We start from the raw sequence: 21,533 nt of genomic DNA on the forward strand, positions 1-21,533 counted from the left end.
TTCATCACTGATTTTTTTATTACCTAATGCATTGTAATTAAGCAGTTTTGTATAGTTACACAGAGTATGCTTTTTCCAAAGGCTTTGTACTTTTTCACATTAATGGACCTGAACTTTATTGCTTAGATCTCAATGGAAGTAACCATTGAGATTTCAAGAACTTCAAGAAGTTCCTTTTAATATTAGTAACTTCTGGAAGAATGTTCCTAGAATTACAAGTAGGACATAATGCAAAACATTGCACAGCACATGCATAATATACAAGCCAGTTCCTCTGGAGTGTCACATTTAGATAAAAGAAATTACACATTTACAACATTTCTGTCCAATTTAAACCGAAGACTAATTGCTTGGACTCCTGCCTGGCTTCTACATGGTTGGTACTCAAATGCAAATGCATGGATTTACAGCAAATGCAGAACAAGTCAAAGCTGCTGAGGAATGCCAACCATCCCACAGATTTTGTGCTCTACCTAATTAAGCAACATTTTTACCCTGGTCTTTGCACTAATATATGTCCACAGCCACAAAACCTAACTGAGTCATCACAACAGGAATATATTCTGAACTCTTTGGGAATAAATTTGTTTCTTTCAAAGTAAAATTTAAGAACCCTTTTTTTTTTTTTTTTTTTTTGAGTTTAGAAATAAACCAGTTCACATTTATGGAAAGTAGGAAGGAAAAAATTAAGCTATTTATTTTTCCATTAATGTTTTATATGCAAATTATATACAAAAATTTAATGAAAAAAATATAAGGCATGTTATCACCTTTGAAATTAAAGATGCAGCTTAAATCTGTATCATTTTTAAAAATGATTCAAATTCACCTATGTAGGGGAGGGCTGTGGTTGCGTAGCGGATAGGGTGATCCACGCCTGGAGGCCCTGGGTCCTCAACGCGGCTGTCGCGGGCTCGACTCCCAGACAAGACGATATTTGCCGCATGTCTTCGCCCCTTTCCTGTCAGCCTACCTTCACTCCAATAACAAGCTGCATGTTCCCCTTATGCCTCTAATGACAAGAAAGCCAAAAACTGTATTTTTATTATTTATACAGAAACACCTTTTCAGAAGCTGCAGACTTTGAGAAACCCAAGGTATAGCCTGCAAGCAAAATTGCAGCTTTCAAATTGCAGTGCTTTTCTAACTTTTAGCATTCCTCTTTCATTGTTCTTCCTCAGCATAAAAGGCATGCTCAGAAGACGACCAAATATGTGGAGCTGATTATCGTTGCAGACAACAGAGAGGTAATGTGCCTACTCTTCTCTACCTGACACCATTCAGCCGCAATGCTTTGAAAACCCAGCATGCCCTCATGCTATGAACATAAAGAATCACAGTAAGCTGCTGTAGATGCAGAGCAGGTCTCTCTCTGGAAGCTGCTAAATGTGGTGAGTGTGCAACAACCCACTGTGGTCTTGTGGCAGCAGATTTTTTTATTTATTTTTTTGTTGCCAGCAGGAATGTCTGTTTTCAGTTCCTCAGCAGGGCAGACAGGAAACAGGACAGGGATATAGGAGAGTTCCCCGTAAGGGAGGACGACCTCATTGTGGTGGTTTCCTCTTCTTATCTCTCTGCCGATGCCATTGACTGGAATGGAAAGAAAGGGAATTGCAAAAAAAATAAAAAATTGTTAGGGATTTAACGTGCTGCTCAGATTTGAAGTGCAGGTGGATCCACAGCAGGGTGGAAACAGACGGTGGGACTTTTCTCCAGTTTGCGTCCAAAGCTTTAATGCCATGTTACGTCTGCCAGTAGACTTGCTCCCTGCAGTTGCGCCATTCATCTCTGTAATGCTGGGGGATTTTTCTAGATCCAGATGGTCACAGCTTGATAACATACCTGACACACAGAGTAAAAATAAAACACAAACTTGGAATATTTAAAGCAGCCTTTAATGTAAAATATTAAAGGCTGCATTTGGCTGTCTGCTGTGGTATTTTATAGTTTTTAGATCATAAAATGATGTCCTCCATTATGTTATTATGAAGTACCGGCTTCTTGCGAATGTAAGTTTGTCCCATGACTAACATGCTATCTTTATTTTATTTTCTTTTTTTTCAGTTCCAGAAACAGGGGAGAGACTTGGAGAAAGTCAAACAGCGGCTTGCAGAGATAGCCAATTATGTGGACAAGGTAAAACATGTTCTCCCCCCCTTTGTGGGTGAGGAATAAATCACTTTTTTTAAAATAGAAATTTTGTTGGCAGCCGAGATTAATGAGAAGGGACGGCGTGATATATTAATTTCTCGTTAAAGCAGCTGCCTACGACCTGAGCCAGAGCTGCGCATCTATTGCTAGAACGCGCAGTAGGCAGATGGATTTATTTTAGGGAAGCACTGATATAGAAATGGAAAAGACAAGAAAGAAGCGTAGTTTTATGATTTACATAGTACTCAACTAAAGGATAACACAAATTATTGCGTTTAGGACATTGAAAACTTAAATATGACTTTGTTTTGCGCCATCTTCCTCAGTTTTACAGGGCGCTCAACATCAGGGTGGCTTTGGTGGGTCTGGAGGTGTGGAGTGACTCCGACAAATGTCCCATCACTCAAGATCCCTTCACCACCTTACACGAGTTCCTAGACTGGAGGAAGGTGAAGCTTCTGCCCCAGAAGCCTCATGACAACGCTCAGCTCATAAGGTAACCCTAAACCTAACATGAAAGTGGAAAAAAAATTTAATTCTCAGTCAATAATCAAAGCCTTATAAGAATAAGAAAAAGGTGAGAATTAGACAAATGCCATGAGTAGTGATTACAAGAAACTCTGGCTCCCTAAACACATTAGGGCTGTGTCAACACCATCTGTTCTGAAAAAGACTAAAACACACGTCTTTACCTCTATGTTATTTTGCAGCGGCGTTTACTTCCAGGGCACCACTATTGGCATGGCGCCCATTATGAGCATGTGCACAGTGGAGCAGTCTGGAGGCATTGTCATGGTGAGTATAAAGCGCCATCCCTTAACACCACCTTTTTTCTGCAAGGTCTGTATTAGAGGAGGCTTTGTCCAGATCCAGCAGCCTAACACGATCCAGCTGTGATTTACACAAGGTGTTTGTTGTTTGCTAGAGAGGCGCTTCAGGGTCCTGAAGGACGTCATGATTAATAAAAGAATGATATGCGTGCTGGCTTACAGCTTTGACATTATCACACCCACATATACATGAAGAATAAGCGCTAATTTCAAACTCCTTCAGTGGGGCTGCGAGATAGCAAGGCGACAGCTGCCCCGAACCGGTTGGATTTTGCGTTGGAGCAGCGGACAAGCGGTTGGATGTCAATCTCATGGAGCACTTTGGCAAATTAAAGCCGGTGGCCTTTGAACACAACTGCATTTACATTTTTATGAGAACTGATGAATTGTTTATTTTGCCTCTTTCGCAGAGCACACGTTGGAATCAAAATGGAATCGTATACGCAACTGTGCATCACCTCTACCAGAGTGTCACTACACAATGTAAATTTGCTTCTAGCTATTGGGAACTGTGCCAAATCACAAAGTGGTTATCAGCCCAATGCCATTATGACTAAGCCCAGATGTGTACATACCATCAATGAATGGGATTTCTGCTTGCTGGATGAGGCTTTTCCAGATGTTTGTTTCCCCCCATTAGTTGCATACAGCAGATGGTCTGTATTGGGATTAAAAGGCCAAATAAGCAGTGGGAGGGCAGGGAGGAAATGATCTATTTCTCAAGCCATACTGCACCATGTGTTCTGCCCCAGATCTTGTATTTATTCCCCCCCCCCCCAAGGGGATAGAAATCATGTCAGAAATATGGTTAGGCCATCCACCATCACAAAAGAACCAGATTCCTGCTTTATAGTGATCATAGAAACTTTCTGCCATTTCACTCATCTGAATATTATTAGTACTCAGACCAGTCTCATGCTACTTAGAAGCATGCCACACTGATAAACATGGAAAAGCAGAGTTTTCCCATCCTTCCTGTTTGGAGGTGGGGTGCAGCTCCCATGACGCTGCTCTTTAATCAAAGCAGGAAGTGGCTCAGCTTGGCCTTAGCGTTTGACTGATGACTGTGCTTTCAAAGGCAGCATGTGATTTTCTCATGTAAGTCCCAAAGAACCACAATACAGTAAGATATACAGTAGTGGGTTGGTGGTCTCTCCTGCGCACCCATTGTGGTTTTGCAGAATAACTTTTTAATGTGCAAACTAGTGCAATACATATTGCATTCATCCAAAAGAGACACCGTTCTGTACTGATTTTCAGAATGTCACCATGAAAGAAATTTCATTTCACGACTGGCTCATTTTTGGAAAAGTGATGCTCAGATACAGACCTATTGCAATAATAATAATAAAAAAAGTGGAAATGCCCCTTAAAGTTGTGGTGGTTCCATCCAACAAATACCTGGAGACATATTGACACCTCAGTCCAGAAGAAGGCAGTCGTAGGTACAGCTAAGGTGCTGTGAAGAACCGTCCCCCGGGGGAAGGAAGGATGAGACAGTGTCTTGATTGACTGACTGACTCCGTCCATCCCTCTTTTAGGAAGGATGTTTAAATAATCATTGCAGCACAAAACATATGTACTATTCAGTGTTCATTTCCTGTCTATTCCTGACCTTGGTCTTTAAAATTATGTCCAGATGAAGTTTCTTTCCAAGTTTGGTTGGTATCCATCTGCGTTTTTTATCGGCGGAGTCATGCAGAGGGTTTTGAAGCTGCCTCTACTGGAAGTCAGACTGATTGGCTCTGCAGTGATAGTAGACTGATAGATCAAATATAGTTTCCATGAAAAGCAGAAAACTGAAAGGAGAGAGTAGAATTGTATGTTTCTTAAAATGGCTGTTGTTAGCATGACATTTTCACTCTTTTTTTCCTCGTGTCTTTCAGCTTGGCTAAATTAAGACACACTGGGTTGCTTTCTTCTACCAGGATCACTCGGAGAACCCGCTGGGTGCAGCCGTGACTTTGGCGCATGAGCTGGGACACAACTTCGGCATGAACCACGACACCCCGGAGCGCGGCTGTGGTTGTAGGATGACTGTCGACCGTGGAGGCTGCATCATGACCCCCTCTACAGGGTAAGGGTCCGGTTGTGCTTTTCACCTATAACTCGTGTTCCTAAGAGGCGAAAAGACAAAAGTGGAAGGAGGTGTCAGTAAAAAGCCAACTTAACAAAACTGTTTGAACTCGTCTTCCAGGCAATTTCACTGAGATGAAATGCCTCAAAGCGTCTTCAGATAATAAAGTAACTTCTAAAGGTATTGGGCTATCAAATGAAAAAGGGGTTTAAGACATTTCATTTTTATTTTTATGATCACACAGAGTTCCAATAAAATTTAATTTATGTGGTTTAAATGCAAGAAAATGAGAACATTTGCCAGTGAAAGTTTTTGAATACATTTACAACAGTTAAAAACACCAGCTATTCAAAAATATGAGAAAAAAGCTTTTGTTTAATGTGGTTGCTGTTTACACATGATGGCCACAACACAGAACAATAGGTTAAATTTGCAAGATCCCTAATGAAACTCACTTTTGTGACAAAATTGCTGGCTCTTGCTGTAACTGCTGTGTGACCAGCCTTTGGAAAATAAATTTTGTTTAATAGCTGTTTACTACTATTTGACAGCTTAAAAAATATCACATGAGGCCAAACAATCTATTGCAAAGAGAAATGTCTACATAACATCATATTGGTGTCCTGTGCTGTATTGCAACAGATATATTAAAAAACATTAAAAAAAAACTTCAGTGACTGCTGATTTTCCGTCACATTTTTTGAACAAATTCGTATTGTTTCTGTGCTGATGTATGAAAGAATGCTTCAGAACACACAAAGCAAAGAACACATGGTTTGGAACTAGAATAAAGTAGCTGCTGTGGCATTCTCCGCCCGTTGTCTGGGTCTCTAAGATAACAGGGCTGCTGCAAGCGATAGAGTGTGTGACTGCTCGTAAACGGCTAGCAGATAACACGAACCCGCAGCAGAGAAAGCAGATTTCACCCTTGGTCTGATGCCAGTAATGTTTGCCTTGGTGGTGGGTTCTGCAAGGCACAGATGCAGGCAATCAGAAGGATTTCCACAACACAGGGAACATGAAGCTAAAACTGAAAGGCACGGTTACTGGTATTATTTAAACCTCAGCCTACATGTGTCCCACACATTAATCATGTTGCTGGGGGATTAAATCATTCTCACATTTCATGCGCAGCTGTGGATTTGTATAATTTGGGAACACACAGGGGGAAATATTTCCAGATTTTACACTTTCTTGCCCGTCTTGAAGCGTTCCATTAGTTCCGATTAAATTGCATTTTATTTTAACTTAAAGCGAAGCCTTAGACTTTACCCACAATTCTGAACTACAGATGCAAACATAAGGGCCATCGTCTACTGTGAAAATAAACAATAGGAAACACCTGATAGGGTTGCTTAGACGTGCCGTAATGAAAGGAAGTTTTTCATTAGAGCGGCATAATTGAGGGGGTAGAACACAATGAAGGAAAGGATAAAGTGATTTTTACACCATACAGATTTAGTGGTGTTTTTGCTCCCTTGATGGATAGATTAGCCACAGTGAGAACACATTAAAAAAAAGAAATCTAAATGTAAATACTGCGTATGTTTCTGCTTTTTGACACTGCTTACTTTATCTGCTCTGGTTTTACTTTGAATCCACATTTGGTGTGGATTAATCAGGTCTGGACACAGACATCTGTACAGACTCTTAATGATTGGTAGTCATTTTATATTTTATTTTATTTAGCTTTTTTTTAATGATTTCATTGCCAAAAACAATCTGCAGGATTCAGGATGCTTACATTTCCAACTACCTTTGTAATATTTTATACTAAGGCTGGGCAATAAAACAATAATAATGCGTCTTGCGATGGACCTGTAATCAATATCAATAATATATCTGTTAAAATATTCAGTACATATAATGTTCTCCGAACTCCGAGACAGAATTTCACACATTCTGGAGGAAGACGGCAGACATTATCTTACTCCACCTCATGGCCAGCTAAGCAAGGTGGCTGGCATAAAGTAACTCACTCACTCTTTCACTAGCTAGCAACAACTTCTTGAGAAAGGTTTAACCTCATAACTGCTTAGAAATTAACAACAGCAGTGTGGAGAAAAAACTGAATAAAACTGGAAAGGTCACACCGACAGTGTGGCGGTATCTCAAATATTTAAAATAAAGAACTAATCAATAATTATTGCTATCAACTGATATTAAATGTTTATGTTACACCCATTTTGATAGATTGTGGTATATTTCAGTATTTCAAATTGCTGGAGTTGTTTTCGCTTAATTATTGTTGTTTGGTCAGGAACATAATTTGTCATATCTCATATGAGTCAACTGGACCAAACAGGGACCAGAATCACAACCATTCAGGTGATTTTGTTGTTGTTGTTTCTCTTTTAAAAAGTGAATTCCACTTGAACTTATAATAAAATAAAATAGTTTTCCTTAACGATAATTAAAAAAAATAAAACATGCAAAGATGAGTACTGGAAAACCAGGCCATGGAGTTAAGAATAGAAACAGGCAGAGTAACAAAAAATAAATAAATTAATTAATAATAATAATAATAATAATAATAATAATAATAATAATAATAATGAGGGGAAAGTAACAGGAAGAACCAGAGGAAAACAATGAGGATCAATGAGCTTATTTATTGAGAGAGAGTGGAACCGACAAATCAACCAGGAGGACTAATTAGTGGCAAATAGAAACAGCAGAAGAAGAATGCAGGCAGAGAGGAATCAGGAGATAGATGACAGCTGTGAGGGAGAGCAAACTGGCAGGCAGACGGGAGGTGAAATGATAAATACAGAGAGCCGAACTGGGAATAGAGGAATTACAAATTGGGGAAAGAATATCACTAATCATAGAGAACATAAATCAAAAGCACAAAGAACCGAGGTAATGAATGAACAAACTAAGACACAGGATTTAACTAACGTGGCAAGATCCGAGAAAATTGATGAACAGCAAAAAAATTATCAACACGGAAACCCGAATGAAACCAACATAGAACATTATCACTAGAAATTAACATTTAGATGATTTGGGTTGTCAAAATACTAAAATTTCACCTTAACTGTTCAGAACCAAATAATACCAGCATGTCATTTGTCTATAAGATGGTGACAAAAATGTAACACTTTGTTAAAAATTAAGAACATCCTGATAGCTCTTGATATATAAGTTTACATAAAACCCTAAAAGGCAATGTCAATGTTTAAGGTGTTAATTTACAATGTCCAACTCTAAAAGTTGTTTTTGGAAAAGGCAACAAAAACACTAAAGAAACTGCTGTTTCCTTAAAAGCATAAGTGAAATTGGCAAATTTATATTTGTCGGACTAAGGGCAAAAAAGCTGTTACAAACATCTTGTTTTTGCAGCCATGGCAACAGTCCTTTCTGTTTTTAAATAGAGGCACATTTATTTGAACAAAGCTTCAGAGAGACTTGGAGGAAAATGTTGAACACCGCCATCACTCATTTTAGTGCAGGGCCAACGCAAACAATGCAATGCACAAAGAGCAGAAAAATGACAGACCTATCTTAATTGGAAACAATGAATTGTGCTGATATTGAATTCTTTGTAACATAAAAGGTTAATAAGGTTCAGGACATTTTTTTTCCAGCTGGTTTTGCGTCATTATCAAGAGCTTAGACATGATAACACTCGAAAGAGATTATTAGTGAACTTTTATTCTCATAGTCGCTCCACAGTTTCTTAATAAAAGAGTCTAAATGAATCAATGTGCCATGATGCTCTGACATTTTTCAAGCAATTTTGTGTTGCTACACTGACACAGAACATCAATATTTCCCCCATTTATCTAATACCATTCTAATTGTATGTTCAATATTTGTTCATTTCAGTCTGCAGGATATCAGGATTTTATTGAGTTTTGGTATTGCTCAGTTGCATACCAGGGAGAGAAACAAAATGAGAATTTTATTATTATGTTTATAATAAACCCACGCAATGTTATGCATTTTAGTGCAGTTATTATTATTGATCCTGTCTGTTGATTCAAACTAAAGCTATTTTTTGCAGCTCCAGTTATCCATATTTTTTGCAGTAAACAACACTTTGAGAATTTATCGCTATTCTTCCTTCTTTCTTACTGTATGTAAGATTGGAGTAAGAGTGGTGTCGGTAGCAGCTTATAAAATATTCATATTGACATAGCCGCAATGTCAAGATGATTGTGTCTATATAAATACATCCTAAGTCCTTTACATAAGACATAGAAATTCCTGATTTATGGTCTTAAAAAGGGATAGCTACAAATCATACCAAGAACAGAATATAGAAGGGAATCACGATTACTTATCATTTTACTCTGCTGTTAAACTCCACTTTAGATTTAAGTTACTTCCACCTTTGCATTTTCTAGATGTTTGACATTTCATTTGTATTTGAGTCATCTCTGGAAATAAAATTCACATTCCAGTGCATATGTGTAACTCTGAAAGTAAAATCGTAAAGTAGGACAGTGATGAAATGTTGCACAAAACTAGGTCTGATCAGATTTGTTGTGGTAACCAGGCCAGTAATCAATATCCAATTATTCTGGTTCTGTGAGATTATAGTGATCATGTAAACATGAGCAAAAACAGCTGGTGAAACAAAGGTAGCTGTTCGATAAGAGTGACCTGCCTAATTTTCATAATTTTCAGTAAATAGTTGTTTTTTTTAGCAGCAGACTTCCATCCATCTGTTTTTCAGTTCTCACTGAGTAGTGGGGAGGCAACTGATCTCTGTTTCCAGTTGTCAATGTAAACCTTGGAAATATAATTACAGGTCAACACAGACAAAACAGGTCAAACTGAAAGTGTGCAAATGCACACACCCAAAGGCGATTTAGAGAGGTGAGCATGCGTGTTTTTTGAAATGTGCAAGATTGAATTTGAACACAGGACTTCTTTGCTCAAGGTAACCATGCTAACAACTATTCCACCTTGCAGTCCGCTCTCAGATTTAAGTACAATGTCTTAATTTCTTTTTTTGTCAGACTTAAAGGTTTTCAAATCATCTATCAAACAAAAATAACAAGTATGTAGGCTGGAGTTCTGGAGCAATTTATTAAGTCCAAGGACTCCAAAGTCCTTTATGCCACAATGAATCATACACATATTTACATACTGATGGTGGGAAGCTACATTGTAGCCACAGCTACTTTGGGGGGAAGACTGACAAAGGCGAAGCTGCCATGCAATTCACACCATGGGCTCCTCTGACCGGCAGGTGAACGACATAACAACAAAGTGACTGAAATGGAGGGAGAAGGAGTTTGAACCAGCAACCTACTAGTTACAAGGCAAATCTCTATCTCCTGATCTAGTATTGCCCATTAAAAATGCAGAAAAAAACAACTGACTTCCTTTACTAAGGGACAAATGACCCAAACTATTCTGGTCTTGTGTGAAAAAGTATAATTCATTAAGGTATGTGGGTCTAGACTCTGTTGTGGTCTGGATTGTATTAGTTTTGCAGGACGATGGAGTTTATAGTCTGCACCGGTACTATTCCCCCTGAACTATCGCAGAAATAAAATTTTGGGATTTGACAGGTTCAAGCTTGACTTAGCTGACTATCTCTGAAATTGAATTTCTAGAGCCATCAGCCCTAATTTTCAGTTTCCTGTCGACACACACAGAAAAAACCAATCATTTTCAAACCAATCTAGAACTCATTCCCTCCATCACAAATAGCTTTTCTTTGATTTTCTTCCATTTCTTTTTAATGTATTTATTTGATATTGGCAGCCCCCTTTGACCCACCCTCTTTTGTCCAGATGTCTTCAGAATGTTAAACACGTAGTTGTGAAGCATTGTAGCTCATTCGATGGCGTGTGTGTGTGTTTTGGAGACGCAGAGCTTAGACTTGCTAATGGAGTGGAGGACAGACTGCATCTAAATGACGTGATTATCAGTGACACTGCCAGCTGCAATCAGGGCCTGAGCGCACTGAGAGAGTTCCGCAGAGAGGTGCTTTGTGCCTCGGTAGACAGGCGGAGCGTGGAAGCTGTGGTTTCATTTGTCTTTTTATCTCCTCCTGTGTTAACGCGGGAGGAGAAAGACAAAGGGGGAGACAGTGGTACCGGGAGAAAAACAGTAGAACGCTATCAACTGTGGAGGAATAGTTTCTTGTTCATCTGGAGAATGGTGACAGGTGTGCGAGACACAAAGACTGGTCTTGGGAGATTTCATTGAACAACAGGTGGAAACTTTTGTATTGTTTGCAAGGAATTGTATACAAACATATTTTGAAGTGGGAACTGGAGTTTAAAACTTGCCTCTCAGGAAAGCGCAAAACCTTCCCTTGTCTTTTTCTGTATTCGAGTGGAATCGTGGAAAAACAGCATGGAGCTTCCTCTGGAATTTAATAGTTTATCAATACATCTTTGTAACCACAAACTTCAGCTTTTTTACTTTGATTTTATGTAAGAGATGGTGCCTTTTATTAACATGAACAGGGACGCTGTTCAGAGTTGATTACAAATATGAATACAGGTAGATACAAAGCAATCCTGATAGGAGGCCTGTTAGAGATTTGAATTTAGAACATCATAAAAACCTTTAACTTGCAACCAAAGCTCTATAGAATGGCTCAGGTTGAAAAACTATGCAGAGAAATTTGACATAAAAGTTTTTGGGGATTTATCCATTTTCAAAAAGGAAAAGATAAAATGTTAAGTCTGTAGATGAGCAAAACTGGGAAAGATGTACCCTTGAAGACTTGTACCTGTAATGACACTACAACCATAACAAATCAATGCACACTCATTTTTGTAAAAAAAAATAAATAAATGAACATTTTACAGTTTTCCTTACATCTCACAATGTGCCCTGTGTTGTGTTGCTCTGTCATAAAAATTCCCAAAAACTGCAAAACATTTCTGGCTGTAAAAAACAGGGTCCAGAACTGCATCACTGTTTTCATTTTTGCTATCAAAAGCAAAAGAGTTAGCAAAGTACTAGAGGTTTGCAGAGGTTTAACTTGTGTTCTGTTTTGATTTTTGTCCCTGATGTTTAATCACTACAAGCTTCTGGCAGAGTTGCAGGCTGACATTTGCTAAAAGGTCAGACGTCTCGGCTGCTTAGCATGGACTAAAAGCATGCCAGTCTGCGGTGAGTCTTGGAGAACAATAGAGATAGTCTGATGTCCGAAAAGAGCGGAGCTTTTTATAGCCCTGGTGTACTCGGTGCCTTGCCTCATTCACAATGCGGGTCCACTCTTTATCCAAACTGCCATCTTTCTATGTCTTCTCAATCCGCTTGTATTAAGCTTCTAAATGATACTGACAGGAAATCCATGACAAGATGCCCGGTCTCTCTGTCCCGGTTCATTTTACGATTGGGTTCTAAGTCACTAAGAAGAGAAAGCCTTTTTTTAGTTTATTTTCACTTAATTGGTTTGGTTGCAGGCTGCAGCTAAGATAGTTGACATGGAATGTTGCCGGATCAATCAATCGGCAAGAACGCAGCTTAATATTTTTGCACAAATGTTATAAATGCCCTTTTTAACAACAGTCCTCTATATGTAACAGACGTTTTAGAAATTGTATCATTTTTAATCCCTAAATGTCAGTTTTTGGAGTTAAATATTCTCAATCCTACACAGAAATGGCCCATTTTTAGTAAAAGGTTAAATCTTTACTATTGTTTCCTTTTTTTATATATATATGTCCTGAAATCATGTCAACCTTGTGGGTACCTTTAAAAGATTGTATTTAAAGAACGCTGGTATTTTAAGTTCTACATCAGTTGATGCATAGATCATTTCCTTTCTTCTCTGTGAAATTGTAGCTCCACTAAGCTTTTCCTCAGTGAGGTGCCACCACAGCTTTTCCTCTCTATGGAGCACAAATTTATGATACCATACATCACTGATGAGATAAACATCTTTATTTGCGGGTGTTGTTCCTAATAAAAGTGACTTATTTGCCTTTCAAACAGATACGACAGGCAGAATGGCTCTGACTAATTAGATTTTGTGTAACTGTTGAGCTTAGTCAAATTAGTTCCACTTCAGCAAACCATACCTGGAGAGGGAGCAGAGCTCTAGACCCAATATCGTCCTGGGAATCCTACACCCTCTGCTCAGCTAATTTCCTGGACAGCCAGGCAGCCATGTAGCAGCAGCTGTGATAATACACACTGATTATTGTGCTTCTTGTACTTTGAAATCTGCGCATCTGTGGAGTTGTCTCTGGAAAAGATTTATAGAAAAGTCATATGACAATTCGTTTTTATTATTTGTTTTAAATTTTTTTTTTGCTTTAAACTCTTTGTTTTGATTCAAATGTATTTTCATGCTGACCATTACTAAACTTCGGCCAATGGAAGAAAAGCTCACCACAAAACTTGGGGACGCTTTCTCACATGGGTTCAGGCAAGGCTTTTCAGGTGTGTATCAGTGCATCGTCATGTAAAGACAAATTGCAGCCAGCAATATGGGTAATGCAGCTCAACCACCAAACCTTTGCTAGAACAAAATCACTTCTTTGCAGCAGATGTCCAATCAAGTTATATGTTGAGTTTCACCATGGCTGAGGTATGGTCTGCTTTGAATGATTAAGGATACACAGTTACATTTGGTAGTTACCATGTAGTCACCATAAACATGCATGCCATATTAATTTGGGGTTGTCACATTTACATGTACATGCTCAGTTACTTATATCTATTTTTGCACCACCACAGCACCCATGAATACAAGCTTTAAGAGGATAACCTTAAGAAGCTGTGATGAAAAGCTGTGCTTTACACTATGCTGAAAATAGGTGCATAGTCTTAAAAAAAGGGGGGGAGTTACACCTCATGACGCATGCTGCCTGCTGCTTTTGCCCAAAGCGGTCTTGTTTCATACATATTGATTTTAAACCCTTCAAATTCATGTTCAAATGTTTTCTTTTTGATTCTAATGTCCAAAAGAAAGCAGATCTGTTCAGCAGAAGCTACAATGATCTTCTTTTGGACCGTGAAAGCATGTTTGCTGGAAACGCACCGTGTTTACCTTTCATGGACAATCCACCTTCCCCTCCTGATATGTACCTGTTTTTTTTTCTTCTTTTTTTTCTTATCAGCAGCAGTTCGTGTTATCGGCAGTGGCCTCACTCTGCTCCCTGCGGTGGTTTAATCTGCATGGTCTGTTTCCGATGTTATGCATGGGTCTCTAAGCTGAGGACCATAACACACTCTTTGTGTGTGTGTCTATTGCGGTGGTTTAACAGTGGATTATATGAATGGACATGTTTGGACAAGGACAGGTTGGATTTGCTTCTGGTCAGCTGGAAGATGACAGCGGTCGACATTTAGAGATGGACAATCAGCGTGATGTTGGGGCTCTGCTTTAACCCAAGTGTGGCTGTCAGAAGAAGATATTTTTGTTTCGTGTGTCCTCTTTGAAAATCTGTTTTCCTTTGGAAAAAGGATTTCTTTCCCATTGAATGCTCCCACCATTATCTCTAGTAGCCTCAGGAGAAGCCTGACTATAGTCCACTAACAACAGTGAAATATCCATGCAGTTTCTGCAACCAAATCCCCCTTAGGCAAAGGGGAAAAAAACATCAAACATCTCCCACCCCCCAAATCTCTGTCCACCATCAAGCTCAACAAACATATTTTGTGTGGTGCGGAAATTTCACAAATCTCTCCTGCCAAGCCTCAGGCTTTGCAGTCTGGACACCCGAATTCGCTTGAAGACCTTAGTGCGTAGCCTCATAAGTACATGTGTGACATTTTTCTATCTGAACTTGAACTTTACAAGCATCTGAATGTCACATCTCCTTTGGATGCTTGTAAAGCATCCGAATGTCACATCTCCTCCTTGAAAGATGGCAAGCAGTCCCTTCTGCTTCCCATCTTTCTCTGCCACCTCACATTCTGTACATTGTCTGCATGTTGAATGAAAATAAGTGAGTCCCAACTAAGATTTTTCCTTCCTGATAGCAATCATAGTTATTTTAAGATTACAATATAGACTCCCAGTCTGCTGCCACCTTAACGCTAATGAAATTTACACAATTTCTATACTTAAATATTTTCCCACCCAGCAGTTTTAAAATCCTGCTCCAACACAGAGATAATGAGGTTAGAAAGGCTATATGTACATTATTATGTTATCCAAAGTGAACATGGTGTTATCACTTGTCTCTTAAGTTTTTATCTGCCTTGACAGCCAGTGTGTTGCCAAGATAGAATTATAATTGACCATCCATTCCCTTATTATCTGAGTATAACAAGAAACTGTGGGAATTATCAGCAAAACAATTCATTTCAGGGAATTAAGAATCAACTCATTAATATGCTAATTATTTTAGGATGAGACCTCTGTTTGGTCTAATTGAAATTCAAAGTGATTAAAGCCTATGACATAACCTGAAGATTTTCTCGCACAATGATCTAGATAATTTAAAACCCAAATGCAGAGAATAAAAAAACAGTGCTACAGTAATCCCCATCAGCCTATATCTGATCTGAGATGCATCAGATGAACCTGTCCAAGTTAAGCAATTTGACAGACCAGCAACACTGCTTCGTTGTCTTGAATAATGCTCACAACAAGGATGAGCTCTTGGTCTGATCCTTGTGAAAGTTTCTGTGAGGATAACCAAAACAGAAAGCAATGAAAACATCCAATCTGATTTAATATCAGTGAGAAAAAGAAGATAATCTATCTTTATGAACTGTATCTGGTCAAAGTTGAAAATGAAGTGACTCAATGTTGTAAGCTGCCAGCATTTATACAGAAGAAAACTGACCTGGATGACTCTGGTGCAGCCAGACAGGCTCTCCAGTCGCTCTTATAATGGTGAAACGGTAAATATCTTACACTTCATCAAGTCCATAGGATCCCAGAATGATTCACACTACATTCAGTCTTTCAGTCAGTTCACACACATTTTAAGAGAAACTTTAAGCTTTCTGTGGTCCTATGCATTAAGATGATTCACCATCATCAGAGACCTTGAACTGTCTCAGTGGTCTCAGTTTGAAAAGCTGTCTTTATCTGACTCTTTGCAGTTAGCTTGAGTGTGAAAAGTCCAGGTCAGGACCTCCAATACCTGTTGCTATCCACACTCTCCTCTGGGATCTGACTGACTGGAGGCGACCATTTTCTCACATCTTGTATCGTTTCCAGGCAACTCCTCTCTGACCTTTATTTGTATTATTTGAGCGATGTGGGATTCGAATGAAAGAGTGGAGTCGAGAAGAATATCAAAATTGTATCACTTTGTTTCTTTAATTTGTTCCCCCACCAAATACAATAGTTTTTGCCATTTTGTGTTTTCATTACCATTTCAAAAGGTTCTACCCATTAGTCATAATGCTTTTTTTATATAAGTGTATTCTTTATTTTATTCCCACTTTAATTAAAAGATGAGTCAGCCTTGCAGAAAAGTGATGTGAGAAAGCCTTAAATTGGAAATTCCCTTGCTTTCATGGTTGCAATTTTCTAAAGATTTCACATATACATGAACTCATTCAGAAATCACCTTCATCCCCAATGACCCTGTTCAGAGAGCTGCTTAAATTGTTCTTGTCCAGCCAGATTACGACTCTTGTAAATGCAGCTGCTGGCGAAAATGAGTCATTTATGTTTTGCGTAGGACAGAAAATCCATTGAAGCCCGACACATACAATGCCATTAGAACATTAAACTTGTGTGAAAAAGCCTCTTGAATGAGCAAATCTGTCTGTCATTGTTGTAAAAGTTATCTCTGTTCTTTATATGGTCACCTTTTAGGATAATTTTTCTATTGTCTACTGTCAAATCTAACATCAAGCAAGATTAGCTTTATTAAGACCATATCTCTTTAGCTGTCTCACTCTTTTTCTCCTTTTTATCTTGAAGGTATCCGTTCCCAACGGTGTTCAGCACCTGCAGCAAGAAGGACCTTGCAGCCAGTCTGGAGAAAGGTGTGGGCATGTGTTTGTACAACATGCCAGAGGTCAAGGTGCTTTATGGCGGACAAAAGTGCGGCAATGGCTACGTGGAGGAGGGAGAGGAGTGCGACTGCGGAGAGCCTGAGGTAAAGTAGACAGCAAAAGGCTTTATCTTAATCTTCCTCAGGGGAAGGCATCAGACTCTTTGTGGTCATGCAGAGAAGCTCTGAGTGCAACTCAGTGTGACAACATGAGCATGTTTCTGTGGCTGAGAAAGAAATTAGTTTGAATTTGAAATATTCTGTTCTGATTTTGTGTGGTAACCTTATCTTAGAGTAGTGGATTGTGAAAAGAAAGGACAACTAAAAATTCCAGGTAAAATTTTTGTTGTGTGTGAATGATACATTTGTATTTGCAATTACTCAGTATTTGTGGACTTTAAGCTGCTAGTCATTTGGGGTATGTTCTTGCAATCTTTCCAGAGACCAATATTATTACAATGTTTTTCTGCAAACCAGCTTAAGCTAAGTCGGATTGGTTGGAGAGTGTCTGTGAATGACAATTTGAAGTATTGCCACAAATTTGCATTTGGATTTAGGTCTGTACTTTGACTGGGGCATTCCAACACGTGAATATGATTAGAACTAAACCATTCCATTGGAGCTCTTGCTGTATTTCTAGGGTTATTGTCCTGCGAGAAAGTAGATTTCTGCTCCTTTTTTCAGCCTCTAACAGGTTTTCTTCCAGGATTGTCCTGTTTTAAGGTCCATCGGTCTTCCTACTATCTCTGACCAGCTTCTCTGTCCCAGCTGAAGAAAAGGTTTCCTTCTGTCCCATTGGACAATGCAAATATTGTTGTTTTCTTCCTTAAAAAAACATACCTTTCCTTCCTCTTCACAATTATGAACCACTTTGTTGGTCTATCACATAAAATTCCATTGAAATTCAAAAAGGATTGTGGTTGTCATGTGACAAAATGTGAAAAGTTCAATGATTATGAATGTGTTTGTAAAGCATTGCAAATCTGTCATGTGCAGTCACCTGCTGTTGTCCTTTCCCAAAGCTTTGCCTGAACATAAATCTGGGGGGAAAAATAACAGTGCTTCTGGTTCTGCAAATAATCAACTTGAAACACTGAAAATCCCCTCTACCAAAGTTAACAACCTCAAACTCCCACCGTCTGGACAATGTTTTTGTCATTTTAAATCACTAAATCATAATGAAGCCAAGAATATTCTACCAGAAGAAAAGGGAAAACCCCCACTGAGGTAGTGTTTTATTTTGTTTACATCTTGTTTTTCTTTGACCAGGTGCCATGGTGAATTCATATGTTTGGAGGCTCATTAATCAAACTGCTGCCCGACTGTGTGACAAAGCAAGCACACAAGTGGAATGCAGCCGTAGCTTAAACTAGCTTTCTTTGGCTTTGTCTTCCAAACTCTGCAGCACACATCCATGCCCGCTGTCTTCCCGCTTGTGCACACTGTGGGACACCTCAGAATGTGACTGGAGAATCAAAATTACTCGTGTCCAGCCACTAGAGTACCTTGCATATACCCTAAATAAAAAAACTACAGAGAAAAACTTGCGATCAATGCAACATTTAAACCCTAATATAAACGAATCACACTCAGTGGAAATATTCTTATTTGTTACTGATTTTTCTGTTATTCTAAAAATAATCTTTGTCCTTTATATTTAATTTGTATGTGTTTACATATAAATTAGATGAACAGACTCAGAGACTAGTTTGCTCTTTTCGTGCTGCAGATCTGATACTAATTAACATTTAGCAGTTGTAGCTGCAGCCTTTCAGAAAATATAAAGAGTTGATTAAATATGAATCTGGTAGATTTAAATAGCAGTTAGAAGCTAATGAATTTTAATACTTATCTTCCCCGCATCACGTACTCTTGAGAGACCAGGATTGGTCTGTTACGCTGAAACATAAAATTTGAAACCTAACATGTAGATTTCCTGACGTTAACAAGATGCGATCAGTTCCTCTGGAGAGATGTGTCACTCTGTTGATTCTTTTAAACTACAAAGCTGCATGATCTTTTTGCTGGAGTCAAGGGCTGTTTGTTTATTTACTCTCAAATGAAATTAGATTTTGCAATTTGGCTAAACTGAGCAGGATCCATGATTATTTATGTACGCAGAGTAAGGAAACTCCATTGTTTAGAAAGCAGTAGGTGGTATTTTACTGGAGTCGTTCTGTTTGACCACCAGCAAATCAGCATGTAGCTTAGACTTTCCGACCATACCTCAAAATGACCTCCCTGATGTCCCCACATGGATTGTTTGATCTGGCAATCCACGGAAACCTGGAGATAAACAAGAAAACGAAAAAGGGAGACAAAGAGTAAACAGTCAGACTCATTAAACAGCATTGACAAATTAGAGAGTCAACAATTCATAGGCCTCCATTTGGAAGTTGCAGAAAACTTCAGTCAGACTAGTGGATGAACTCTTCACCTCTTTTTTTTTTTCTGTTATCTCTGCTGACTCTTCACAGAGCTCGTAAATAACATTTTTTTTTCTAAACCTTCTTTTTCATCTCTAGATAAGCTGAAAGTCTTTGAGAACTGCCAAATCTAAAACACATGAGGTCCAGCTCTAAGATCTGAAGGTCAGGGTGGGAATCTGTGGACAGGAAGTGCTTTTCGATGACCCGGAGCGCTCCATCTGACAGGGACTGGCTAACCTCAGACCTGTGATCTGGACCACATGTTGTCAGCTGGTTTGTTTTCTCTGCACTCCAGGAATGCATGAACCCCTGCTGCAACGCCACCACATGCACCCTCAAGGGAGATGCTGTGTGCGCCCATGGGCAATGCTGTGAAGACTGCAAGGTAACACAATTTAGGTCTCCCTCCACGTTGGACCTTGTTTAGCTTTTATTTCGACTAAAAAAAAAAATCCTTTGGACGGAAGGAAATTCTGAAAATATGCATTTTGAAGGTATCTGTTATTGACTTAATATTCTTTAAAATGTTTTTTACAAACTCATAGTACTATAAATAAATTCAGTCATGCAATACACACATTCACCTACTACATAAAAGATATGATGACTTAAATATTCAGTTTCTTGTAATAAAATATTTACATATTATTATTACTATTTAGAGTATTTTTCCATATATGAGTTTATCAGTTTAAACTACATTTTCTCTCTGACATGGAGGAACTTCATCCTTCACTGTCAATTGTATATCTATACCAATACTCATTTTAATCATTTACAAATAAAAAATAGTAAAGACGCTGTTAAATTAGTTTTTTCAAATAAAAAAAACTGCAAACTCTCCCTTTGCAACATGAAACAGATATAAAAACTTAAACACTCACTGACATGCTTTCACTCATACCAAGTAGTGCTCTCAACAGCCATGAAGCGATAGATGAGGTCAGCAGAGTTTCGGTACGTGGAGTGGTTTACTGAACTGTACATGTCTGCAGCTCAAACTGGCCGGCACCATGTGCCGCGAGTCCAGCAACTCGTGCGACCTGCCCGAGTTCTGCACCGGATCCAGTCCGCACTGCCCCGCCAATGTTTACCTGCACGACGGACACGCTTGCCACAACGTGGACGGCTACTGCTACAACGGCATCTGCCAGACTCACGAGCAGCAGTGCATCACGCTGTGGGGACCAGGTGGAGCAAACGCCGCTAAAAGAAGCGTGTGTGTATTCAAAACCAAGAAATTCCTCATCAGAATATGGTGACTTTACTTTTGTGTTGCAGGAGCTAAACCTGCTCCCGGGATTTGCTTCGAGAGAGTCAACTCTGCAGGGGATCCTTACGGGAACTGTGGGAAGGACTCCAGAGGCTCCTTTGCCAAATGTGACGCAAGGTAGGATTCTGTTGCCACACTGAGGAAATGAAGGCAGAGAGAAATTGCTATGCAAAGCGCAACAAAACCCGCTTTAAGTTGCATCATTTGCCATTATCCATTTGCTGGGAAGGACATGTGGTGTTCAAACATCACCATGGTGGAAAATTGCAATCTGTGAAAGATAGTACTAAATGACTCTTTAAGAAGTTATTTATGAATAATTTAATGCTGGATTGTCATCTAATTGTCATAAGACTATTCTCCCTTCAGGGTAATTCTGTAATCGAGCTCCTTGTTAATTGATGTAATTGCATTAACGACGCCCAGTCATCCTCCACAGCGCGCTTTCATCCATCTTTGCAATTACTTCGGTTTGTCTGTGACTTGACAGACAAACTGTTCCTTACTCCATATATCTGTGAATTCCTGCAGGGATGCAAAGTGTGGTAAAATTCAGTGCCAAGGCGGAGCAAACCGGCCAGTGATCGGCACAAACGCCGTCTCCATAGAAACCAATATCCCACTACAGGAAGGAGGACGTATTCTGTGTCGGGGAACACACGTGTACCTGGGCGATGACATGCCAGACCCCGGGCTTGTTCTGGCAGGGACAAAGTGTGGAGAGAACATGGTGAGCAACAATACAAAAATTTAAAAAACCAACTACTGTGTGTCTGCCGCACGATTTAGTGGCGTAGAAAAAAAGTTCTGATGTTATCCTGCTGTGCATTTAGCAGTGAGGCATACACATTTTCATCACCAGCCTCTAACTCTAAGTGTTCC

The 21,533-nt window shown here is 39.2% G+C and overlaps 1 protein-coding gene across 2 annotated transcripts in view; it reads left to right on the forward strand.

Moving 5' to 3' along the window:
- adam12b (ADAM metallopeptidase domain 12b) overlaps positions 1-21,533 on the forward strand; it is an 84,104-nt gene that overhangs the window by 44,825 nt on the left and 17,746 nt on the right. For both annotated transcript variants that reach the window (XM_055030040.1, XM_055030041.1), the window contains exons 7-16: positions 1,182-1,247; positions 2,065-2,136; positions 2,478-2,647; positions 2,862-2,946; positions 4,910-5,058; positions 16,877-17,054; positions 19,674-19,763; positions 20,374-20,569; positions 20,660-20,768; positions 21,183-21,381. In XM_055030040.1, coding sequence (XP_054886015.1) covers positions 1,182-1,247; positions 2,065-2,136; positions 2,478-2,647; positions 2,862-2,946; positions 4,910-5,058; positions 16,877-17,054; positions 19,674-19,763; positions 20,374-20,569; positions 20,660-20,768; positions 21,183-21,381 — 1,314 coding nt within the window. The remainder of the gene's footprint in view (positions 1-1,181; positions 1,248-2,064; positions 2,137-2,477; positions 2,648-2,861; positions 2,947-4,909; positions 5,059-16,876; positions 17,055-19,673; positions 19,764-20,373; positions 20,570-20,659; positions 20,769-21,182; positions 21,382-21,533) is intronic.

This window comes from Poeciliopsis prolifica, unplaced genomic scaffold, assembly GCF_027474105.1.
Source record: "Poeciliopsis prolifica strain line A6 unplaced genomic scaffold, Auburn_PproV2 SCAFFOLD005, whole genome shotgun sequence".
NCBI classification, from domain to species: domain Eukaryota; kingdom Metazoa; phylum Chordata; class Actinopteri; order Cyprinodontiformes; family Poeciliidae; genus Poeciliopsis; species Poeciliopsis prolifica.